At 32.9% G+C, this 27,476-nt stretch overlaps 1 protein-coding gene across 3 annotated transcripts; it reads right to left on the bottom strand.

Annotated features, from left to right (window-relative positions):
- Positions 1-1,986: 1,986 nt before the first annotated feature.
- On the bottom strand, positions 1,987-25,591 carry LOC124359880 (serine protease inhibitor 88Ea-like). Of its 3 annotated transcripts, XM_046812990.1 has the most exons (7): positions 25,366-25,591; positions 20,284-20,393; positions 15,483-15,773; positions 13,301-13,591; positions 12,586-12,721; positions 11,699-11,940; positions 1,987-2,514 (listed from the first exon to the last, which is right to left on the bottom strand). In XM_046812990.1, exons 2-7 carry the CDS (start codon positions 20,284-20,286, stop codon positions 2,227-2,229), a joined length of 1,251 nt encoding a protein of 416 aa, XP_046668946.1. In that variant the 5' UTR covers positions 20,287-20,393; positions 25,366-25,591; the 3' UTR covers positions 1,987-2,226. The 3 variants fall into 3 exon arrangements, with proteins under 3 accessions (XP_046668946.1, XP_046668947.1, XP_046668948.1); XM_046812991.1 differs by lacking the exon at positions 20,284-20,393; XM_046812992.1 differs by lacking the exons at positions 20,284-20,393; positions 25,366-25,591 and adding an exon at positions 18,668-18,689.
- Between the last annotated feature and the right edge of the window lie 1,885 nt (positions 25,592-27,476).

Genomic DNA, 27,476 nt, shown 5'->3' with positions numbered 1-27,476 from the left:
AAGCGGACTGTAAGGGCTTACTGCTCAATGTCATGGACAATACTAGGCTCTCAACCTTGACCTTGGTGATAGGAGTTTCTTTACAGATATATATTGGGAAAGCCTGCGCAGAATTAATTGAAAATTATAAACTGTGGATTAAGGGAAAGAATTTTATCAGTACTCATTATGCAATCTCAAAGAGTATGAGACTATTGCATTTTATTGGTCATGTGCTATTATTGCAGAAACTAGAATTATGTACTTTGTAAATTAAATTTTTGAAACGAACAGAATATGAGGAATATCTTAATGGAAAGGATTAGAGAGTTCTAAGCAATTATTTGAGAGCCACGTGACATAACCTCTGGGTGTTTGTTGGAGAATTTAATTTTTAATAAGCTAATTGTATTGTTTTATTAAGTTTAGAATATTGTTGTGTTTTGTAATTTTTGTTATGGTCATGTCAAGTAATCATCTTTAAGGTCAAGTTATATTAAATAAAATGGATAACCAGAGGGGAAAATGTGAAATAGTGTTATGGAAAAAAGTTATTAACAATTATAAAGATACTGGGAAATATATTTATAGAGATGTTTTCTTTTTTATTTTATATCTGTACTCTTGAGTATCTGTGTTTTAGGTTTATTTATATTTGATGTATCCGTAAGTATATATGGATGCAAGTTTATAATTATGTCTCTAAATTTACTTTAGATTCAAGTATTTTTATAAAACTAAATTATTCTATAATCATAGAGTCTATAAGTAGTGCTAATAGGAACGTTTTAATTTATAAAAACGTTAATTTACTTATCCTATATTTAGTTTAAAAGGCATTCAATTAAATGTAATTTATTAATATAATTTGCTATTTAATTTTTGTACGTAATAAAGAATTAGTTCTTATTTGTTGGATATGCGTAAAGGTTAGGCAGTAGTATACAAACTAACTGATGGTTGGATAACTATTACTTTGTAGTGCAGCTTTATTTACGGTTGGGTACTTAGTCCTGAAATATTTTAATAAAGGCACTGTCCATTTAATTTAATTGTAATATCAGTTGCTAATTGGAAGGTGGTATTGGTGGTGGTTGCAAGATGAAATTTACTTTGTGTATGATTTATTTTTATTATTTGAAATTTCATTCCATACGTTTGTTACCAGTTATGTTTTTTTCAGATAAAATGATTCTACAAAATTGCTAACAATAACAACACAAGTTGTTTTGTACATTTTTATTTATATATTGTTAACAAATTACAAATTTTGTCTTGTTAAGATGACTGATCTTTCAGTACAATACGACAATTTGTTTACAGTTCTAAACATACAATAAAACTGAGCAAAATGTGTAAATAACAATGTGTAAACAATACATTTTTGATATATTGTTTAAATTAGACAAGATTTAATTTTACAGATATTATACGTTATAAAGGAACTCTAAAAATGAATAAACATAATTATAATTTATTTTATTCTCTAACAGTAAAAGTTTAAATTTATAAGACTTACTATCTACAAATATTTAAAAACTATTCAATATAAGTTAAAGTCAAATAAAACTAAATTTATTTAATGAACATTTTTGTATATATGGAATATGTAGAAAATAACTAAAATTATCCATTTTGTTGTTTGGAAACAAATTAATAAACGAGTGACAATTTTACAATTTTTTACAATAAAATTTATGTTGCTTCCAAGCTAAAAATATTTTACCTTTATGCTCTAAAATGGATATATTCATAAACATTAATAAGTAAACATTGCTACTTAAATTCCCTTGTGCAATATAATTTTTGATTAGTCATTTCTAGGCAAAACTTCAAGTGAAAAAGATATGAAAAATTACTTTAAATTTGTTTTCAATATGGCTATTTGCATATTTTAGTAACAATAACATATTTTGCTTATAAAATAGTAATGAAGTCTTTCTCACACACAATTCACCATGTGTAACAACCGACCAGGCGGCAGGTGCCGTTAAAAACAAACATGACTAAAATGCATGCTAACTTTATTAGTCAAAATAGTGAAAAATAAATAAAAAAGTATTTTACTATAACATATTTGTAGCGTTGACGTCAACAACTCCAGCACTTTTGCACTAGTAAAAACTGTTGCTCACAGCTGTCTTGGCACTAAAAGAGTTCATTTAAAGCACTTTTTTCCAGTTATGATCATGTGATTGGCAAAAGAACAATGAAAGTGGAGTAAAATTTATTATTACATGAATAACGTTATTTAGTTGGATCGGTATAGATACCAGCAAACAAAAGGGTTGCACGGTCGATGTCACCAGATTTATCGAGCAGTAGGTAGATAAAGGGGCGGTCACAATCAAAGCTGCTGCCTGGAATGCGAGTATCAGTAAGGGCAGTAGCTGCAGCGGCTTCTGTGCCCCTCTCGTCTACTTGGATCTTGGCTTTGTGTATAGCATTATTGAGTCGGATGCGAGGCCCTCCAGTTAGTCCTGTCAAGTCAGATGTCGAACGGAATAGGTCTCCAATTCCTAGACTTTCCAGTATCTGAAATCAAAATGTCTTTAATATCTAAAAAAATTACTACTTTTTTTTACCAATAAAATACTCCTTCCTCCCCACTTATTAGTATTATCCAGAAAATAACTTCAGTTTTGAAATAAAAAGTAAACTAATGAAGGTACACTTCTATAGTATAAATCTAAATAGCCTAGTTTTTCTGTTACTATCTTGTGTAAAAGACTACAAGGGTAATGTTTAAGGGCCCTGAAGTCTGATAGTGAAATAGCTTTTAAATACACAAATTTCTCTAAAACACTCTATAATAGTTCCAGTGATTTCAGTAACATCAGAATATTTTAGGCCAATGTGCCATGTACATGAGCTCTATGATAATTTTGAATTGGAAATAGATATATTTATAGTCTGTATTATTTCAGTGTTCATAGCCAGAGGTTCCAAAGTTTAACAAATTTGCAACTGGCTCATGTTTTAAGTTATGAGCATGTATTTGGTTTGCAGATGTTTTAGAAGAATACGTTTGGTTTGAATGAACTATATTTCAGTGTTCATAGAAGATTTTACCTTTTTTCCACAATAAAAAATGTACATACATAGGTATTAAATACCAATATCAAAAAGCATCTACTGATATTTTGATGCTATAGTAGCATTTAGATTCATGCCCCAATTAATAAAATATATACATATGTAATTATGAAAGGCTTGCTTCAGTCAAAAAGCATCTATTCTGACTTTTAATCAACTTCAGGTTTCAGAGATTTTCACCGCTATAGTAGCCGTTTGATATGACGTCATGATCAACAAATATACAGATTGTTTGAATGTCTCAAATGTTAAGTGGTCAAACAACTTACTTCAGAGGTTTAGTTTAAATGGATTCCCCTCTAAATGAACCCTAAAGAAATTTGTTTAGTAATTTCAACTTTGTAAAAATACAGAAAATCTCTTTTCAAATATCAAAAGTTTTCAATCTAAACACGTCATCCTGCACGTAATTTTATAGGCTTTTACATTTTAATCAAGAAATAGTTATATTATCTTTATTGTTCAAAAGTTGTGGTCTAAAGTTTATAGAAAATATTGTTTCTTTCTCTTTTTATTGTCACTCCTGTGATCTTAACTCACACCAATAAGAAAAATGTTTGTCAATACTTCATGATACGGATTTTCAAATTATACTATGCTTTTACATCTCTAACCATTACAAAACTGTGGCAAGTAAACTATTTATGGTATTGGTTATCATTCTAGATATCTGATCTACGTCACCCTGATCTAGGTGTAAATAATTCAATAAAGATTTTTTCAGTTATTGTTAGTTGTTGTTATTTTATATGAGAAATATGTGTTCAGCCATGAAAAAATAAATGTTAAGAAATGCAACGCTCAGTTATGGAAGAGGAAGCTGCATATATTTTAGCTGTTTAAGTAAATCCTATGGATTCGATCAGAAAGATATCCATGGACTCAGCAGTTAGAGCAATAACTATATGGAGGATATTAAAAGAACATAAAATTCACTCTTACAGGTTGTCACTGCACCAGGAGCTTGAGGAGGGTGATCCCCAACATCGAATGAGTTTTTTACTTGTGCTCAACACAGGTTTCAACAAGATGAATCTTTTTTTTAATTACATTCCCTGTTGCAATAAAGCAACTTTTGAATTAGTGGGGAGGTAAATAGCCATAACATGATACATTGGGCCGTAGACAATCAACATTGAATGGAGAGTAAACTATCAAAGATATTGAACTGTGAACACATGGTGTGGAGTAATTGCCAAACAAAATTATCGGCCCTCAGTATTAAAGGAAAGCTTGGTGGATACATGTACCAGGTATTATAGTATCCTGGTAAATGTATCAGGAGTGACAAACTATACAAATTATTTGCAAACTATACTGCCCCAGGTTGCTGAAGATCGCCACACCAGAAATATTCAACAACATAGTGTTGTTGACAGTAATGTTGATATGGAGTGTGTATATAACGCAGTGCAGTTTTGAGTATATTTTAGTGCGTTTTGCGTGACATCTAAGGTCTTGGAGCCTATGAAAACCTCAGATAAGTACTGGCAGAAAATAGTAAACAACAGTTTCAATCTTATTTTAATATAACATGAAAAGAAATTAATCTCAAATAGTACTTACATCACCAGGTGCTTAAACCACATGTTTTTTCGCTCTGATGAACTGGCCTGATCTGAAAATACTTAGGCAAGCAGAACAGCAAAGCTAAACTCTATTTTTTCTGTACACAAGACTTTTACAATAAAATGAGAAGTTTCTCTCGGAATTAATAAATTTGTGAAAAATAGGTAGTTCATGAACAGGAAATAAGAAGCCTAATTTGACAACCGCAGTGTTTCCTGTAGCAGACCTCAACCAATCAGGACAAACCACCCACCACTACAGCTTAATCCCCACAGCTGATCCCCAGCTGCCAGACAACCAATATTCAATGGATATGTAGAACCACCTGTCATAACATGTCAAGGTTAAACTGGTTGATAAACTGATTGGGTGGGCTGCCTTATCAACTGCTTGTTTTCATTGATGCTTTGACTGTCACTGGCTGCTGAAATTATCTTCTGCACTGCTTACTCTACCAAGCCAATATTAGCTGACAGCTGCACTGTAATAATTGTGAGATTGCGTTCTAAAAATTTTGAAGGCTGACTGAAATGCATTATTCTATGTCACATATCATTACTCTGCACCATTAACTGAAACACTATTTATAAAAAGTGTTTTATAAATAGCTTACCACTAACTGCCAATTGCGATACTAACATTAGAGACATTTTATTTAAAGGACTGACCAGTCTATTATTTAGCAAAACATCTTCACAAATACCAAATTTCTACACATTGACTGATCTATGACTGACTAATATATATTAGTGCAATTTTATTTTTGACACTGACTGTATAACATTTACCATATAAACCATCTGCATAATTGTCTCAAACTGCACAACATGTACAACAAGGGCGACTTGGTCTTTGCAAAACTAAAAGGTCATCGCTTTTGGCCAGCAGAAGTAAAAGAGTCTATCTTGAACAAAGAGGGAAAACTCCCTTTACAATGTCATGTTTTTTGGAGACTACAAAACAGCAAAGGTGAAAGAAAGTGATATTTGCCCGTACTCTGAAAACAAAAAATTGCATGGTGAACCTATAACAGATAACCACAGAAATAGACCTTTTAATGAAGCCCTAATTCAAGCTGAAGCTGCCTTCACAAAAAGACCAACTCATTTTCAAGATGAGGACGAAGCTCCACAGAACACTAACGAGCAGGGTGAAGAGCCAGAACCAAACATAAGCCTGACTGTAAATGACATCCAAGAAAAGGGTACAAAATTTTAATAGAGAGGAAATAAATTTACAAGATTCCCTAACTCTAGCAGCTGAAGTTGGAAACGCACTCCTAGCTGAAAAATAGTAAACTGAAGTATGACCTTCACAACTTGAGCCTAGAAAACACTAAGTTAGCTTCTCAAATGACTGAAGCCAACAACAAAAATGAAGCAGCCTACGAGGAAAGAATCAATGACCTGATAAACAAAAACGAACTCCTGTTAACTAGAAACAACTCATTAGTGGAAACCATAGACAGTCTTGAAAAACAGCTCGAAAACGAGAAACTACTTCGTATTAAGCTGGAGAATTCATTTGAAGAAATAGACAGAGAAAAAGAAGAAACTTTAAAACAATATGAACAGGTAAAACCGGCAACTCAAACAAGAAATAAAAGACCTGAAACAAAACCTGTACGCTAGATTTGACAACAAAGGAGAACACTTCTCCGAGGGAAAAGAGGATGCAGAAACGCAGACGCAATCGACTTGAGACTGGAAACAACCCCTTTCTTGTGGCTGAAATTGCTCAGATTCAAATAAAACAAGAAAAGATAGAACTACTCATCAAGACTATACAAGAACAGATGAACATAAAGAGTGATAGCATCCCAAAACCTCCAATTTCAATTGTGTCAAATAACCACTACCCGCTAACCCCAACAAACACGACCGATAAAGAATTTTAGGACTCAAATAAATGGGGAAAAGAAAAATATTTTTAGTGTATCCCTGCAAAATGCAAAATACAGAGCGCAAAGACAAACAAACAACACTGACTATACAGAGGAAAACCAACAGAACCCTCACAAACATAATGGAGGGAAGGAAGACAAATCCAGATGAATAAGCCGGACTACAATTCAACTGGGAGAAGCATACAAACTCCGACAGAAAAACTGAGGTCTACAACCAAACTGGAAGGGACATGCAAACTCCACCCGTAAAACCGTCACTAAAGAGATCAAAAGGAAAATTACTGGCCCCAATACTCGTAAAATCCAGCCAGGCCCACCCATGACAGCCATACCACGTGCTGCAGATGAAACAATAGAAGAGTTCTATAACAACTACATTGAGCTCTATAAAAAACTAAGGAATGATAATCCTCAATACAACCAATAACCAACCAATTTGACCCTGCCAAACATTTTTTAGAGGCATGCCGTTTAATAAAGTTCAGGGAAAAAACAGGACAAGAGCTTCAAAAGGAGCCGCAAACCCAGAGCCACTAAAAGACAAAACACCTCCAGTTCTTCCATCAAAATGTTGCAGTAAACACAGAAAAACCACAGCCACCTCAAGTTTAACAAAATCCTTTAAATAAACTCTCCATCCTGCACCAAAACATGCAAGAAATGAGCAAAAAAAACGAATAGGCTAAACCACCTACTTGATGAAATAAACCCAGACATTATCATTCTTAGTGAACACGGGCTAAAAAAGGACCAAATAGAAAACACCAGAGTGCCAAACTTGCTTAACAACACACTTCAGTCGCAAGACTCACAAAAAAGGAGGCATTGCCATTTTTGTTAAAGATGAACTGGAAACATCAGTACAGGCTATAAATATCAATAGCCATAGCCAAGAACTGACACTTGAAATGGCAATGATCAAACTAACCATGGGGAAAAGGCAACAGTACATTCTTGGCGTGTATAGAACTCCAGCAGGACGGCTGGAAGAAGCCACTGAGTCTACTTTCGGCAGCAATTGAGGAGACAAAAGCAGAAAATCACCCACTTCTAGTAATGGGGGACATTTAATGTTGATGGTTTGACAACAAACAGGGACAACCAAATGCTAAATAACACTTTAAGCAGCCACAACATCTCAAGACTGCCACTCCCCCCCCAACCCGGGTCACCCCCACGTCTAGCACATCAATAGACTTTATCTGCACGAACCTACACAAGGAAACAAAACAACCTCAACTGTAATTCATGCCGGAGTCTCAGACCACACTGCTCAACTCTGCGAAATAAACCACGCAACATCAGTACCAACCCAAAAGAAGACAATCTGCAGAATACTAAATCAAGAAAACCTAAATCTTCTGAAGGTTCAGCTGGAGCAAGAAGACTGGGAAAATGTACTTAACTCGGACTCAGCGGAAATAGCCTACAAAAACTTTCTATCAACCATTATCGGAACCATGAACATGATATGCCCTAGGAAGACCATGAGACAAAAGAAAAGGAAGGCACCATATATATGGGATGAGGAATCCAATCGTCTTAAAGCAACATATCTGACATGGCTCCGAACGTACGAGCTCACAGGTGCACAAACAGATAAAAATGAAATGAGCAAGGCCAAAAAAGAATATGATATCAGGCTAAAATTAAATAAACGGCAAGCAGCAGCAAATCACATAGCTAAGCTAACTCCGAAAACAAATCAAAAGCCTTATGGCAGGTTATAAATAGTGAGAGAGGAATCAAATGTTCTAAACTATCCCAACCACGACTTAACATTGGAGGAGACGTCATCACCAACCCTCTTCAAATAGCTAACCACCTTAATGAATACTTTGCAAAATATAGCAGATCACACCCTAAGTCACCAGCCAAGAATAGGAAAACAGACTGCAAGCCAACCCCAAACCACAAACCACGATTTTAACCCCAGCTGCCCCTCACTAATGAACATGAAGTCGAGGCCATAATAAAGAGTCTTAAACTAAAACCTCAGCAGGGATTGATGAAATTTCAGCAAGAATGCTAAAACACTGCAGTAAACCACTGATACAACCTCTAGTTTAAAATAATAAACCTATCCCTTGCTCATGGCCATTTTCCATCAGCCCTTAAACAAAGTAAAGTATACCCAAAGCTCAAAGGTGGAAGCCACACAGAAGCCACTAACTACAGGCCCATTTTCTCTGATCCCAACATGCTCTAAGGTGATCGAGAAAGTAGTTCTGAAAAGACTAATGGACCACTGTGAGCTACACCACCTCTTAACAGACAATCAACACGGCTTTATTAAAGGAAGGTCCACAACATCGGCCATTATTAAACTTGCGGAATTTATCATCGACAACCTAGAAGAGAAAAAACATATAGTCACAAGTATCATGCTGGACTTCAGCAAGGCATTTGACTGCCTGGGGCACGAGCTGATCCTCTACAAACTCGAACAACTTGGAATTAAAGGACATGCTAAAGAGTGGTTCAAGAGCTACCTGGAGGGGAGAAGCCAGACAGTTTAAGATTCAATGCAGACACAAAAATCTCTCACAAACACTGAGATCAAACCCTCTGCCTGTCAAGAGAGGCGTGCCTCAGGGCTCAGTGCTCGGACCAGTCCTATTCATCCTCATGACTAATGACATGTCCGCAGTACTTAGGCACATACTGTGCGCCACTGATGTAACGGCCGACGACACAACACTTTTAATGTCTGAGTCAACACCTAACAATATGGCAGTCAACTCCTATACTGCGCTAAACTTAGCATACCAATACTGCCACGAAAACGATCTGGTTGTCAACACTGAAAAAGACCAAACAACTGGCTTTTGGAAGGAGACTGAGAGGACGTTCCCGCACTGCCTGATGTATCAATGGAAAGCCAAACCAAATTCCTCGGGGATGGACCATTGATAACAACCTATCATGGAACAATCACCTTGACACACTCTCAAAAAAACTGAACACATGTTTATACATCTTAAAAAGAGTAAAAAGTGCCAGTGATGACGCAACTACAAGGATCGCCTACTATGCTCTGATCGAGTCACACCTGAGATACGGTCTCGTGGTCTGGGGAGGCACAACAGCAGGAAACGTAAAAAGAATCCTACTGTTACAGAAAAGAGCAGTCAGAATTATGTCAGGTCTCGGTCCAAGGGAATGCTGCAGAGACGCCTTTATTCATGAAGGTGTCTTAACGATCATTAGCCTTTACATTAGAGAGGTCATAATGCATGCTGTCAAAGAGGAGTTACAACGAGGCCACAACCTTCACAACTATACACGCGCCAAGCTTTAAACTTCCACCCTGCCACAACACCGCACTGCTCTGTTTACGAGGAAACCATCCTACATTGGCAGGAGACTATTCAACCACCTTCCGGAGGACATAAAAATGCTACAAGGAAATACATTGAAGACCAAACTAACCAGATGGCTGGCCGGCCGACCATTCTTACTCCATGGATGAGTTCATGAACTGGAAAGGAGAAGAACAGGATGGCAGATAAAGAACCAACTTTGTAAAACTGACGCCATTGCAATTCTTGATGTTTTGTTAATAAAGAGTTTGTCTATTGTCTATTGTCTATTGTCTATTCGGGAAACTGATCCATTACACAGGTAGATAAGAAGAGGTGGTCCGGTTTCTTTGCCACCTAGTTCATCTGATCTCAATTATTGTATGGATTATTAACTATGAGAATTGCTGAAAGATCATATAGAAAAACCGACCAACAACTCAAGAAGATATATATATAGTTGTAATTTGTGAATTCAATTTGTTTAACTCAATGGAAAAGAGTCATGATCTGTTCATGGATTCAAAAACAGGATTCGGCTTTGAATGGAAAACAATGGCATACACTTATAGCATTAATAAGATAGATATGTAAACATCTTATTTTAATTTTTTTTTATTGTACATTGAGATTGCAATAATTATGTCAAATAAGTGTTGATTATTGATAAAATCGAATTTGTAACCCACTTTTGTAATGATAGAGATTAAAATGTAATGCCAATGCATAGATCTGAAAAGTCTTCTTCGATCAAAAAGCATCTACTTTCATTCATGGTAGTAAATATCTGAAAGTTATTTCCAATTCAGTACCATAATTTTTCTTGTTTCCCCGATCAATAAAGTAGATAAGTTGGTCTAAAAAATCTACTTCGGTATAAAAGTGACAACTACCTGCCATTAGAATTTACTTCGGTCCGAACTCAATTACTTCCAACTGTTGTAATCTACTTCTGGTCTAAATGTGTTTCCGGTACCAGTAGTCAGTTGAGTACATAATATACAACTATGTCAAATTTCACCTTTCTATGACATTGGGAAGTTGAAGAACAATTTATATAATAATTCTTCTAGATATTGCAACCTTATTTCAGTCCCTATGAGTAATTGGTCTTCATGAAAAATCTTTACATTGTCTGAAATCTTAAGTTATTTGTATATTGAATTTCATCGTTCTAGGCCCTCGGAAATAGAAAAACAAAATATTGTTTTTATAGGGGATATAACCCTTTTTAAACCCTTATAGGTGGTTGATCCTCATAAAAATGCTTTTTGCTTTGTAAGTATTGAAGCATGTGTGTGTCAAATTTAATCTTTCTTAGACATTGGAAAGTATAAATAAAAACAGAAAAATGGTTATTCTAGGTTTGCAACCCCTATGCGTTGTTGATATTCATGAACAGTCTCTTATTTGTCTGTTGAGAGTATAAGAGACCTTTCTGTAAAATTTCATCCTTCGAAAATATCAAGAAATTGAAATACAAAATATAGTTCTTCTAGAAGTTGAAATGGAGGTACGACCCCTATGGATGTTAAATCTTAATGAACACGCTTTAGCTTTTATATTTTCGTCATGAGGTATACATGTGCAAAATTTCAACGTGTGACATTGAGAAGTTGGAGAATTATTGATGAGTGATGATTGATGTCATGTGATGGCTTTACCTTTGTGAGACATACAGTGACCTTGATCGAAGTTACAAAATTCAATTTATGGTTGAATTAAAATTGTGGTTTGTCCGTTACATGATATCATTTAGTATATATTTTCTAAATAACGGTTTGTACATGTACTTGTTACTTTTACACTCTAAATGTAACAACCGAACATCACTACCAAAACTTACCCCCGTTAGCTCTAAAGTCCTCTCAACATTGAACTTAGGAATTCTGATTTCAACTTTGTCATCATTTCTAGGATTTACTGACTCTCTGATAATGTTCCGGACAATGGTGGTATTTAGTCTCCTCAGGAGGCTAGCAGCAGGATACATCTCTCTGGAAGGATCAGGCAGTAACAGGAGCAAACTTATGTTACTCCCCTTGTAAGGCAAGTCGACAATTTCAGCTCCTGCTTCATTAGATCTCCCTATAGACAACATTATTTTTTATAATACAAAAACTTAATTGGAAAATTAATGAATTGTGAAATTTTCTTTAAATGTTACTAATACAAATCAAATTACTAGTAATTGTGTTGTAGCACAAATTATTTTTACATTAATTAATAATGTTTTAATGTGTTTATAAAACTGCTCTTAGTGTATTTTTTTCATGTCTGCAATTATATTCTGAAATAACAATTATTAATTGGATTTATGAATAACTTCTTATAATTTTTCACGTTAGTGATATCATTGTGATTTGCATTGTACTCATTAATAGTAGTGCATATAAAAATTTTCTGTATAAAAAATTTGTTCATCCTCAGCAATCTTAACATAAATGGGATTCAGTAGCTTTTATGTAGAAATACCACATTAAGAAAACTACATGCTCTGTCAGCAGCTACTTTAGCTACAATAACAATTTAGAAGTCATACCAGCATCAAATGTTCCCCTTCTTCTTTTGGCATGGCCAACCAGAGGTGTTGTGTAATCAGTTAGAAACAATAATATCAAATAATTTGACAGAAAAACTAAGTTAGGAGTGAATTACAAAATATATTATTCTGTTGCAGGCTATGTTATCTTTCTATACTGTCACAAGTCTCAACTAAATTACAGTACTTACAGTGTTTGAATGTTTCCTGTTGATACATCATTGGAACCATAACTGATTTATCTTTATTAACAAAGAATGATACCATTCTTGTATCTCTTTCATCAAACTGAGTTTTCCAGTCTCCTTTGAAGTAAGCTGCATTTGCCTGAAACGAGATGAGTTTTATTTGTACAAATAAATCAGTAAACTTGGTGAACGATAAGAAGCCATAAGGTACTTTGAGATCCAGTAAAGTATTTGGGAGATTGAGATATGGTCATTGTGTTCAATATTCCTATGCTAGTTAAAAATCTACTTGACGTTCTTGATCTTTAAAGTTTATGACAGAATTTGATATTGTCTTGTAATTTTTTAGGAAACAATTATGAAAAATTTGTTGACTTGAGTATTTTGTGGGAAAGAAGTAGTTGAAATCAGTTTCATAAAATATTTTATACAGTCATATACAACACTGCTATTTTATTAATATATTTATTTTTCTTATTTGGAATTGATACCTGGCTGGCTTGTATATCACATTAAAGAGTAAATATATTAGTTTTTTTAGTAGTTATTTGAGTTTTTCTAGTCAATTCAATATTACTTAAATTTATAGCAGGTAAACAGTAAGAAAAAGAAATACATTTAACACACAATTTAATTTTTTTTAAATAATTTTCTTACAAATATTTGTAAAAATGTCTTTTCCATAAGATTAAAAGAACATTCTAAATAAGCTTTTTACCAAAATTAACTGCGAGCCAGGATTGATGCTGTCTGCAGAGACCATGTTCTGTATGTTGTTTTTGGTTTGTTGAGCGACCCAATTATTGATGCGGTCCACTGCCTGAGTCAGCCCTCGTCCACTGAAGTCAACCATTTCTATTTCATCATTGAAGTAGAAACTCATACAGTCCAGTACAGTTTGGTCCACAGACACAAACAAACGGTTGGCTGTGTTAAATTGCGACTTGTACTCTCCAGACGAAGTGATCAACCTCTGCACCCGGTATGATAACAGCATGTCCAGTTTATCCTATATGTAATATGTATGTTAGTTTTACATTTCTGAGTTGTATCATTTTTCATTAATGAATTGTGCAACTGAGAAGAAGTGAGAATTATGAGTAAATAATCTAAGTACATTTTACTTTTCATATCACAGTTCTTCTATAAGATATATACAAAATTATTATATTTGTAAACATTATTTGTATACAAATAATAAATGGTATACAATACAAAAAGAAAAAAATCTTTCCCTAGACATCATGCGAGGCATATTTATTAAAAACAAGCTAGCACTATTTAGATCACTTGATTTGAGTCCGCTTAACAACAGTACCGCCACATGGCTGATGTGCTCAGCTCAGGCATTCTGACTGGAAAATGCCGGTCAGATAAGATTGGCTTTTTTTACTGTATGATTACCAATTTTGTAGTGAATTATATAAATATAGGCAAAGAAGCGTTTAAAACAGTTTAAATGTGTACAAATTACAAAATTAATATACCTTAGAGTAATAGAACAACAACCATAATATCAAGTAGGCTGTGCCGTATTAATTATTAAGTCAGCTGTTGCAAATTTTCAAAACTGTTGTTTACTTTTTTAATTTTTTAGTGCTTTGACTGTGTAACTGGTTTGTCTGTGCACTTCGGATTATTGGGATAGCAAAAATAGAGAGGTACACTATACTTTTAAATATTTGTCATTGTTGTAAACTGTGTTTTTCAATAATGAATCTAATTTTGAACACTAAAATATAAATAGTAAAAATCAAAGTGGTGTTATTGTAACCCAACAGTAGAAATAATCTGTTTCCCAAGGAATATTTTTTGTTTCAAAAATACACATTTTGTTTTCTTTTTACTTATATTTCTTTATTTATCAATATTTACTATAAAATTGTTTGCTGTATTCTCATTTTGTAGCACTATTTTTATGAAAATATAAAATTTATGTGTTGTTTAGATATACACATAAACTTTAAAAATCTGTATAAGCTATTTAAACTGTACATATAAATTTAGAACAACAGAACAAATTAAAATTATAGCTCCTAGCTATTGTCTGATAAATTTATGATTGTTTCTACAGGTGTTAGCAAATTAGTAAATTTCACCATGGCATTTTTCAGTCGTAGCATCAGTTTTGGCGTCAGCGCACCTGTATACGTATGTGGCAGTAAAAAGGCTAAATAAAAAATGTTGAGATGTCATCACTTATAACAAATGTATGTATATTTTGTATTATGTACCGTACTTTGTAATTCACAGAACACAATTGAATTTGAAGTAACAACTTCTTGTGATAATTTTGATATAATACAAGTGATAATATTATGATAAATTATTTGTGAATAGCCATATAATAGAATATTTGGATATTTTGGTGCCATTTTTTAATATGCATGAACAATAATGTTTGAAAGTGTTGAATTCCACAGTACTTCAATGGCAAATCCAAGGGGATGGGCAGGGTCCCCCTCCTCCCTCCCAAGATTTTGAAAATAGATGTTTTTATGAAAAAAATCATTCTTTTATTGGAACCATAAAATATAAAATTAACATTTTAACTAAATTTGGAGTATGAGTAAGTTTTATTGTTTTAATGCTTTGTTCCTGCACAATTGAAAGAGCAATGCATCACTGTTGTGATAAATGTTATGTACGTAACAGACCAAAATCATTTATTGACTGTGAGGATTGAACTTTTGTGATATTGACCATAGATATTTTGCACAATATATTGTTATGGAAATTCATTGGAGTAGAAAGTCACTTATCAAACTATACAGACCAATTTAGCCACCATTTTCTATAAGTCTGGTCACCAATTTTAAACCTAATGTACAAAGCTAGCTAAAATTTTGTTAATCTTGTGGCATTTATAATTATAAAAATATCAAGACTTCAATATTAACCTGGTTGGCTGGTAAGTAGAGAAATTTGTGAAGGCTTTCTTCTGTGTGGCCTCTTGATACAAAATATGCCAGCAGCAAGGCATTATATATACTAAGAGGAGAGATGAAGACGTTATCTGAAGGCTGCTGACTGCCAACAGCCTTGAACAAAGAGAGAGAAAAGTCCAACTGACTACGGAGGAGCTCCTGGTGCGCTATTTGGCCCTTGTTCTGCCTGTCATCTTGAGCAGTGAGACACTGTGACAGGGTAGACGATACAGTGCATGCGAGAACTACTATCGAGAGTAACATCTGTAACAATATGAGTAGTCATAATGAGTCCATTTCTTCATAACACTTTTAGCCGCACATGCAGACAGGTGTAGGATTAGAGAGTTCACACACTGCACAGCAATATAAAGCTGAGAATGTTATTGGCTGAGCGTTAGCAAAGCCTATCACATAGAGCTAGAAAAATCTAATCTGTCCACACAATAGCTTGAAAACGAACTGACGTAAAGGTTTGTCATTTTGCATGAAGCTTCATTTATATATTAGCAACACTGAGTTAGACGATGGTGTATGACACATTGGATTTGGATGAGTTTCAATGAAGCCTATTACTTAATAGGCTGATATAATTCCATTTTTGGTCTGCCGAGGGGATGTAAAAAATTTTTTCTGTATCATGTTGATCTGACCGCAGAACATCTTGAAAATAAAATGAGATATAGGCTTGAATTTTGCATGCAATCTTAGCGAAGCCTGTTATGCAACACTTCTACCACGTATATAACAATAAATGACTTTCAGATGCTATGCTGCGTTATACAGTACACTCTCAAAAATCTAGACTAATTTGTCGGACGACTGTTTCAGATGTTAAACATTCTGAATCTACCGGAGGTTGGTATGATCTCAATCATTATCACAGAGAAATATGACAATTTGGAAAATAATGGCGTAAAGCGATTGTAAAGATGTGTAAAGACAATAACAAGCTTGTTTGAATATTAAACGTTTAATAAAAATATAAGATTATGTACACACACAATGCATATACATAATGTAAGTACACTGTACTAAACTGAGTTAAATCTAATTACACTCAGTAATTTTACAACTAAATTAAATAAAAATACATGGGATAAACATTATGTAGTTCAGATTAAATGTGTTAAATATTCACTGGTCTAAGATTAAAATAAAGGAATGGCACTTATTACTTGAAGAAGTCAATAACGGATGTCTGCTTCATTGTTTTTGCTCATCTTCTTACCGAAAAGTTTCAACTTTTAAACAAATAATATCGGCTGCGGATATTTCTTCTTGTTCTTGTTTTCTACTAAAGGCACAAATTTTATTTAAAATCCAAGTCTTAAAAAATGTAGAATTCATCTATGCTTTTTGTTGGTTTGTATACCAATCTGGCAACACGTCATCTTTCTTTAAGTTTTTAAAAGCTCTAGCCTTTTTGGTTTTTCCAATAAATGTTCTAAGCTTATGACTACGTCCTTGCTCTTTTTGTAGCCTGAGGCTATAGCTTCTTTTTTTGAAGCAAATGTTTTTGTGAGCAGCATTTTATAGTTCAGGCCAGTCTCATCACTGTTGTACAAGTTGTGGATATTAAATAACGAGACTGATGCTGCTGTGGATCAAGCAGGCACGCATCAACCATAACCTTGGAAAAACTGCTACTGAAACTTAAAAGAAGTATATGGCAGTGAATGTTTATTGCGGGCACATGGTTTTGAATGGTTTAAGCATTTTAAAGATGGCAGAGAAGACATTGAAGATGATCACGGCCAGGTCGCCCTTCAACGTCAAAAACTTATGAAAATGTTGAAAAAGTCAGTAATGTAATTTGATTTGACCGTTGATTAAGTATTCGCGCAGTTGGTGGAACTGTAGGTATTGATAAAGAATGTGTACGGCAAATTTTACATGATAAGTTTAACTTTCGGAAAAGAAGTGTATGTTAAAATTGTCAGTTTTGTTGGGAGCAGTTCGATCACCTGCCTTACAGCCCAGACTTAGTGCCATCCGACTACTACTTGTGCCTACACATGAAGCGTGAGCTAGGCGGCAAGTGAGACGGTAAAAGCTGTGAAGGCATGGTTATCGTCTCTGATGGGAAATTATATGGATAAGAAAAAGAAAAGTTGGTCACCTGCTACAAGTGTTTGAAAATTAGTGGAAAGAATGTAGAAAAATGATTTGGATACGCTTTGTAATGTAAAATTAAAATTGTCCTAAAAATGTCTTATTATTTTAATAAAAACAGTTTTTTGTGTTTACATTAATTTATTTCCTTGTTAATATGTATGCTTTATAATGTATTTTTAGAATTGACAAAGACCTTGATGTTATAGTTTTAAAACCTGATAATGGGGTTTAAACACCAAAACCAGTAATTAACTAATAAAAAGTACTGAAAAGGATTTAAGGTACATCGTGTTTTATATTCTATTTAGTCCCCGAGGCATTACTATGAATAAGTTTTTCAAAACAGTGCTTACTTTCCTCGTACATCTTATATTTAAGAATTAAACTGTAAAACTGATAGTATAACTGTGATTATTTACAGCTTGGTTGATTTTGTGATAGGCAGGCAAGATTGACCATACAAAATACTTGATTAGCTGTGAAGAGGATACGATTTTGTTACAGTTTGCATTTGGGAATCCAATCCCACTTTATGTAGAAGCAAAAATGTAATATTATTTCAAAATTAACAATACACTGCAGATTACCATTTTTTAAAGATCTCATATTTTATTGTAGTAATTTAATAAAATAACTTTATAACTTAACATTTATTCCTACAATGTTCAGTAATGTTCTATAAATACATTATAGTTTTAGTTTATCTACATTTTAAAATGTGTCTGTATTGTCTGCCTTTGTACTTGTTTTACAGTATATGCAAATAGGGAATTATTCGACTAAAATAGTGTGATAATTAATGTTAGGGCTATACATGGCTAGCATGATTAGTGTCATTACAGCACCAGTGTGAGGTTAGAATAATTAATTTGTAGTCAGTAAAATGTCTTAATACACTAGTATAGTTTGAAACGGTACAAAAAAAGACATTTTAAAATTCCTCTGTGTATAATTATTTAATGCTGTATAGAAAGTTAGTTGCAACCACCATTGAATCAGGTTAAAGGTTAAGGTTAAAACTAGCCAAAGTTGAAGATTACCAGATGTTGTAGACTATGACATCAAAAACAGTTGATACGGAAAACCCTGTAGTAATAGTTTCAGTAAGTTGAGTAAAGAAACTACTGTAGCTTAGAATCATGAAATATCTAATGGTTATTGTTGGACAAGGCAATTATGTTATGCTACTATCAGCATCTATATTTATTAACATCTGTTGCCTAATTTCTACTTAATTTAGTATTGGTATGTCCACACTAACGGCATGAAATGTAGACCTGTGAAAGCATTAAGGTAGTGGACCCCAACAACAAGGGGAAATATTTAATTTGTAATTTTTGTTTCTTCAAAGCACTACATAATGTACTTTAATTCCAAATAAATTAACATCCATTTTATGTAAGTAAACGTGAAGACATAAATGTGGGCATTTTACAAATATAGTAATGTAAATGACTTGATAGTAAATGTTTCCAATTCTTTATTACTTACAGACCTATAGAGTAACAAATAACCAGCCCACCACTAATAATTTTAGAACAATAACATGTAGGAAACATAAATTTGAGAAAGTAGTCAAAATCAATAAGGCTTACTCTATGGTTGGATCAAAATTTTGAGGGGATAATCTGTGACCCAAAATTTTTAAGTGGCAACCATTGTACCATTGTGATATATCACTGGAAATAAAATTAAATAGAAAGGTGAAAAGGGAAAATTTAAATGCAAACCAGAGGGCTTTATATCATCATTATTAGTTTTCTATATAATTTTAGTTCTAAATTTCAATTTGTTATTTTAAAAATGTTAAAAAGGTTCAATTCAAGCATTAAAAAAAATGCAAGCTATTGGCAAGAAGTGATCAGTGTTGCAAGTAATTTTAAGATGTAAATTGATAACCTCTCAGTAAACATTTTTAACATCAAACAAAGATATAAAACTGGTTTTGTTGTTGCTTATACATTAACAATTTGTTTTAAGCCGTTCAACACGAACAAACAATATTAATATTTATTCATTTTGAGCCCTAAATTCACTTTAATCATCCTTTTATCAAACTTTTACAAAGTGTTAATTTGGATGAGATAAACTGTATTTCATTGAGATATTGGGTTATCATTATCTGGTTAAAGGCTACTGGTGTATTAATAATGTTATTTAAATCGAGTTGGCTTCGTTATGGAATGTATTGAAGTATATACATTGTATGTTCAAATAAAGAACTCTACATAATTCGAAATACAAATTTAAATTCTGTATAATTAACTAAAATATATATAATTATTTATGTTTTCCTCAATAAATTATTGATCAGAATACAATCTTATACTGTAAAACAAAAAAAAATTTCTTAGGAATAAAAGTATGATACAATATAAAAGTTTAAATACATTTTATTTAATTGATATCCATTTTTAAATATTCACCAGGCCATAATCAACAAATAATACATTTTGGAAGTGGGAGATTCATCAGTATTATTTGAAAAATAGTAAATTGACTCCGGTTTCAAGAAAACCTGTTTCTATCTAAGGTATATTATGTGACAACAATGTTTTAATTTGTAACTACTAATTGACAATAAATTAAGATTAAGTTTCCATGTTAATACCTAAAGGTATAATATATAATATAATATCATATTATGATGACTTACCATGCTCTGTGTGTGCTGTGAGCTGACTGTCTGGTGAATACAGAAGATGGGAGCTACTCTGGAGGGTCAAGGTCATGGACTCTTACATTTACAGGGAAACATAACCTGTTCTGGAAAACCCAATTACGTATTTTATGACCAAACTTCCACTTAAATTGTGTGCTAAATTGAATCATTTCCCAAATTATTCCAAATATTATATAACTTTAAAAATGAAAGCAGTTTTCTTTAATGGTTTTTCTGAGTTTAATTACATGTTATTGTACATTCATTTAATGACTGTAATGTTATTTTCAACTCCATTACATCCAATCAAATAAATTGTATTTATTACTAAAATTGTGTTGTTCATCTTAATGTTAGTTTGATACAAATCTGAAAACAAATTATATTAGATCAAAAAGATTAAAACTAGTAATACAATATTTGACAATTAGCTTAGCTTTTAGCACTAAAAAGTGCAAGGGAGCTCTATAAAGCATAGTTTTTATAAAATACTTAAACTTCATCTTTAAATATAATAGTGATATACTGTATTTGTATACAATAATACTTATTCTATTCTTTATACCATCCTAGTAATGTGGTGGTGGGCTATTTTGGTAGTATCTTATATATATAAAAATCTTGAGTCACGATGTATGTTGCCAATAAAACTCCAAAACGACTGAACCAATTTCAATCAAATTTCACATGTATCCGTAATTTAGTCTAACTTAGAAGATAGGATAGTTATTATCTGAATTATTCGCTTATGTCGTGAATATAAACGAATAAAATGAAGAAAAGTTTTCAAAGCGCCTGCACATTATAACCTGCAATTACGAGATAGATACGTATATTAAAACAGTGAAACACTATTTGAAGGCGCTAAGTTATGATGTATAATTGTCTAAACTAAATTTTTGGTTGAACTTAAAGGTTGAGTGGTAGACCACTTTGTAATAAAATACATTATGCATGTACAATACATTTTTGACATATTTTCTTGATCGTGACATCAAGGTAAAATCTACATCGGGGTTGGAAATATAATTTACTTCAACCAGAAATGCTCATACGCGGGCAAAACTTACGAAAAGCGTGCGAAGCCGCGGGAAACAGCTAGTAGTTTAATAAAAAAATTAATAACGGTCAAACTCTTTTTATCTCTTACATTATTATTTGCAGGAGTGATCTACACTATTCTTGGAGCTGATGATGGTGGTAGCTTCGCCACATTCAGGTGTGGAGTGAGTGATTGTACCTCATTAGGGTGACCTTAGAGATGTCTGAATAATCTTCTAAACACACTTAACTCTTATTTTGAAATAACATAAACAATCAGACAATATCAACTTAATAATATGTACCACTGAATTCACAACCAATACATTCATTCCACTTAAATACGAATTGATAATTAGTAAATAATTTAGATTAATTTGTTCATACAATTATGAAGATTAAAATCAATTGAACCTGAGAGTGAATTTTGCTGGTTTCATGCTTGGCATTATGATATTTTGGTTATGAAATTCATGATTCAATCAACAGTTACACATTTCATGATGGTTAAGGTTTTTATTATATTGTAAAGTAGAGTGCCATTAATCTGGAGTAATTGGAAATGGACCCATTCCGGATTATTGAATCATCTGCATTTTCGAGATGAACCCATTAAAGGCCGCCAACATTTTCATCCTAAAACCTGTCTGAAGCTGCCGTAATTCACTCTAATAGTTAATGATAAGTGAATAAAACCATGACTGTAGTCCTATTTTAACATGCTTTATTATTGAAACAAAATTCTCTATTACAGTATTGCACTAATAACTGATTCTTTGTATCAAGAGCATATATATTGCTATAACAGAATATATTATCTAAGTTCAGAAGTAAAAGTACCACAACAAATATATTACACAGTATTTGGATTTTTTTAAAATCATTTATTGGTTCTTTTTAACTGCAGCAGTTATTTATTTTTTATATAAGGATAAGGCAAGATAGCGTAGATTGTGTGACCTTGACATTTCCGCCATCATTGCCCTTCTGTCATTTCCCAACACAATTCACAATATGAGACTACAAGGTATGCAAGCCCTACAAGATATGCAGCTCATATCCGTAGAGCTTAATGTTTAAACTACACCTATACATACTTATGATTTTTCCGCTAGAATTAAATCTGCATTCTTCACTATCAGAATTTCTATCCGAAATGTTTAACAATCAATTGCATTAAAATGTACAGCTGGGGATCACCAATGATCCTAATAGCAAGTGTAGAGCTTGCATACCTTGTAGTCTCGTATTGTGAATTGTGTTGGGACATGACAGAAGGGCAATGATGGCGGAAATGTCAAGGTCACACAATCTACGCTATCTTGCCCTATCCTTATACAAAAAATAAATAACTGCTGCAGTTAAAAAGAACCAATAAATGATTTTTTTAAATTCAATAACTGATAGACAAAATTGAATTTTATAAGTGTAAATATAAATATCTCTAAACCATTTTAATTTTGAAAATATTTATTAAAAAATGTTTTACTTAAAAACCTAAACAATGTTTTAATACTCTGTATAAATAATATAGTGTAAGATATAATTTGATTAAAAGTGTTAAAGCATGATCAAATAAAAATATATAAATTTATAAAACACTTACACAGTTGTTGTTTCCAAACTAAGTCTTTGTGGGAACTATTCACTTAATCTTATTATACATAAATTATTAAATTATGTCGATTTATGGTTAAGGAATCAAGATTTTACGAATATTTGCCATCATTCAATGTCAAAATATCCTGATTCCTTTACAGTAATTTCATTCTCACAAAAAAAGTTTAAACAAAGAGTTGAGTGTTGAAAGAGTTGGAAGGAACTTAATTTAAATAAGAGGTAAACCATCGTAATAAGATGTTTTCAATGTTTTTTAGGTTTCCAATTAAAATAGTCCTGTATAAATTTAGATAATTCTAAGAAGTAAAAACCACTTCTCTAAAATAAATGAGGAAAGTTAAATTATAGTACAAAGTGCCCGACAGCTATGAATTATGCGGTTTGCCCTGAGATGATTTGCAGGAGCAAGTTGTCCTTGAGAGGAAGATGTATTTATGTTGTTTGTTCCCTCTACTCTGACAAAACCAACAATATAAAACTGAGTAATCATCACATCGTAAGAAAATCCAAAAATCATGAACAGACAAACTGTTTATATTGACATCAATTAAATAATAACCTTATGTTTTAAGTCCATATTTTTTGTTGTGCTGTCTCTCGGTTGTTCCATGGATATTATTTAATTTACATAGTGATTATGACAGGTCTTAGATGTAAATTGTCAATCCTTGTATGTCACTGGCGATACTCATTGTTTATGTAAACTAATCTTGATTTTTAATCATTTAGAACTGAATAATTTTTTTATGGAAATTATATGCTCTAGCATAATCTTCATTTGCTATACACAAGTGACAGACACGATTTTTACAAACTAGAGTTTAAATTGGAACTTAAATTAAATTATATGTATCTTTATTAAAAAACATTACATAACTACTGAATCCAGAAAAACATAGGTTTTAAAGATGCGTGTTTAAGATTACAATAGTTTTGATGCCCTAAATCGAACATGCTAATTCATACAGTATTTATCAATTTACATCAGCAAAAACCAATACGTAGATTTACTTGCTGTTTCCCATTTATTTATAAAAGTTGGAGTAGATCAAACATATGAGATTCCAAGGTAAATTAGCTGTAAATGTGGAATCACTGGTAATACTTATGGGATTTAGTGTTTAATTGTACTATCAAATGGTGATACTTTTCTGCACAACATTCTAAAGCTTCTAAATCAAATGCAGTAACATTGAGGTAGAAATATAAAGTAATATGAGCTAATATGTGTATCTCTAGACTGTGATTATTACTCTATGCTAGACTGGTTAGAATAAGATATCACCAGTGATACCCATGAGCCTCAATGAGTTATAGATGAAGCAATCACCAAGCGATATGAGGAGGAGTTTGTCAATTATAATTTACTAAAAATATGTAATATGCATTTGCTTGATTTTCCTTCTAATTAAATCTACATGATTGTTCTACCTTTTATACACCTGGTTAAAACATCTTTTAACCAGGTGTATAAAAGGTAGAGTGTCTGAGTGTGTGACAGCCAGTGAGTGTATGCAGCCTGTGGTACAAGTGTCAGTATTTTCGAATTTTTTATTCTTATATGAATGAATTGTCATAATATAGTTCAATATAACATTTGACTTAACTGTCGAGACTTAAATGGGACAAAAATTTTGAAATTTTATAAACTATTTTGAGAATGAAATTAATATACAGTAGAGTCCCGTTAATCCGACCTAATTGGGACCGAGCCCTATTCGGATTATGTGATTGTTCGGATTAGCCAGAATTACAGAAAAATACGGTTTTAAAACTTGAGATGGATCTATTTTGTTATAGAATTATCAATATTGTTTATTAAAACATGTTTTTCTGACTGTTGCATTGTATTTCTTGACAAATAAACGTGTTTGCGAATACTAAGCACATTTACCGTATTTAGTGTGAGAGTTCTATTGTTAAGCAATGTGAGCGTACTGGATATTGTACGGGGTCCACGCGTTCAATAGTTGTACGAAACTAACGCGTCATCCAATAGACTCCCTTCAATGCGACAGAACAGAATAACTGATTTTATGTCTTTTAACATTTAATATTGTACTCAATAATAATATTAGTACTGTACGTCCAATTTTTGTTTGATTTCACTTCTTAATACAGTAATTTTAACTCATACTTAACCTATAAGTCTTAATTTGGTACTGCATTTAATTTCATTATTTATGTACTGTACCGTACACAATTTGTCTTAATAAAATACTGTATGTCTATTTAATTAAAGTTTTCTTTGTTTATGTACGTAATGATGCACCCATTTTCATTTTGTATGTAATTAGTTCCTATAACTGTTTCATTATCGTTATAAATAATTCCTCCTGGACCTGTTTCGGATTAACCGACGTTCGAATTACACGTGTTCGGATTAGCGGGACTCCCACTGTATAAGTAACTTACCCCACAGAAGATAAAAGCACATGTTTTTGTTAGTGGAAGTGTGCCTGTGATTTTGATATTTATTGTGACTATTTACAACATAAAACTGACTGGAACACTCATCACTTGAACTGGGTATATTATTTAAGGTATTTTTGTACTTGCTGATGCAATATTGATTTGACTGAATATAACACTGACAGGAAGTTGTATGCTGCTTTGACTCCTACAGTAACAGGCAGACCATTCTTAACCAAACAGAACCAACTGTCACATCAAACCACCTGTAGTGACAGGTCAAGGTCAAACCAGCTGTTGCCTGTTGGCCACCTGACTTTATCTCTGACCCTTTGCGTCTTCTGCTCTGACCTTGTCTGCTATGTTTACAATGTTTTGTTTACATTCAGACTTTTCAAACATATACTGACTTTTTATTACGACTTATACCCTGTATTAGTCACATTTTTCTAATGACTAATTTTAAAACGAATTTATTTAACGGGTATTTATTATTTATGCATTTTAGTTATCTTGTGAACTTAGTATCAGCTGTGAAAATGGCCAAATATCCATGTGGAATTATGTGAGGACAATGTAAGGTCAGCTGGAATCTTATGTACAGGTTTTTGCCATAAATGGATCCATTTTTAAATGTGCTGAATTAACCCTGCCTGATGTAAGGATGATGGAAAAGGAAGACTTGTTAGGACAATGGACATGTTCAAAATGTAATTTAAATTCCACTGATGACGAAAATGTGGCTATCAGGTAAAAATGTGATTGGTGAAGAAATCATTGAACAGTTAAACTGTTCTTCACTTGCCGAAGAGATAAACAAGTCCATTTTGCATGAGAATGAAGAATTAAAACAAGAAACTTCATCAGGAAAAAAATAAAAGTTCTCTCTATGTACTGGAACTTGAAGACAAGTTGAAAGGCTGTGAAGAGAAAATTGCATCAATGAAAACACTGTTTCATGATAGAGAAAAGGAGTTTTCAAAAGAAATAACATTGTTGAAGCAGAAATTAAAAAGGGAAAAAATAGCAAATGAAAATATTATTTTGCATGCTGAGGAGGAGATCAGTAACAGTTTTAAAACAGGACTGTTTGCAATCTGGAAATTGTATGAGGTGTGTGATTTATAAGGAAGAGACTAAAAAAAAATGCTTGAAACAATACAAACCACTGGAAAGTATAATTAAAATCTTACAAAGGGAAAGTTCTGATCAGCAAAAACAGTATGATCCTTTCAGTCCGGAGAAATTCACCTGTCTTAATTGCTTTCCCCCTCTCTTAACAATATTAATAATAACCAAAAACCTCCTTCTGTTGATAATAAATGGCAGGGAGTGTCCAAAAGCTCTTGTCGGAGGAAACAGCGATCATTTGGAGTAATTAAGAATGTAGCGGATTCGGACTTCACTTCAGAGAATTCTTTTGCAGTGCTCCAGAATGACTCTGAATCAGAAAAGTCTGATTACAATGAATGCACTATCACATCCAACACTATCAGTACTCCATAACGAACGTCCACAGTCTCTTACCCCGGCAAAAAACTTACAAAAAAGTCTCGTCTGCTCATCAAGAAAACGAAGAGAGGTCATATTAATATAAGAAAGAATAACGGAACTAAACAAAAACTGCTTTTATGCGCCGATAGCCATGGCCGTGATTTAACATTTCACTTAAATAAAACATCAGCAGCAACTTAAAAAACACACTAAGTCATTGGAAGCTGTCGGTTTTATTAGGCCTGGAGGTTTAAGCCGAGCAGATTTTGAACTTTGACAACATTGATGGTGAAGAACTGGGTCCTGATGATGTGCTGGCCATTGCATGTGGGTCTAATGATGTTTCCCGAAATGAAGCACAAAATGCAATTAATGCAATTAAAGAAACAATTGTAAAATATAATAATTCTAGAGTAGTCTTAATGGACTTACCCTTTAGGCACGACTTACAAACTTGGTCATGTGTTTAATGAAGAGGTTTAGACAATTTAATAAAAAGCTAGAAACTATTAGTCAAGAGTTCCCCAATGTCTATCTGGGTTAAGCTTAGTAGAGAGCAGACAGACACGTGCATACTCAGCATGGCATGCACTTAAATGTAAGAGGGAAGCACTGGCTTG

The sequence above is a fragment of the Homalodisca vitripennis genome, chromosome 4 (genome assembly GCF_021130785.1).
Source record: "Homalodisca vitripennis isolate AUS2020 chromosome 4, UT_GWSS_2.1, whole genome shotgun sequence".
Taxonomy (NCBI): Eukaryota; Metazoa; Arthropoda; class Insecta; order Hemiptera; family Cicadellidae; genus Homalodisca; species Homalodisca vitripennis.
This window is presented reverse-complemented; position numbering and strand designations above follow the sequence as displayed.

Excerpts from the sequence above, each read along its gene's own strand:
- LOC124359880 (XM_046812990.1), bottom strand. Across the intron at positions 13,592-15,482 it reads TCTACTTACCAGCCAACCAG|GATAAACTGGACATGCTGTT; the intron begins GTTAATATTGAA and ends TATTACATATAG. Across the intron at positions 2,515-11,698 it reads GGACTTTAGAGCTAACGGGG|ATACTGGAAAGTCTAGGAAT; the intron begins GTAAGTTTTGGT and ends TTTTGATTTCAG.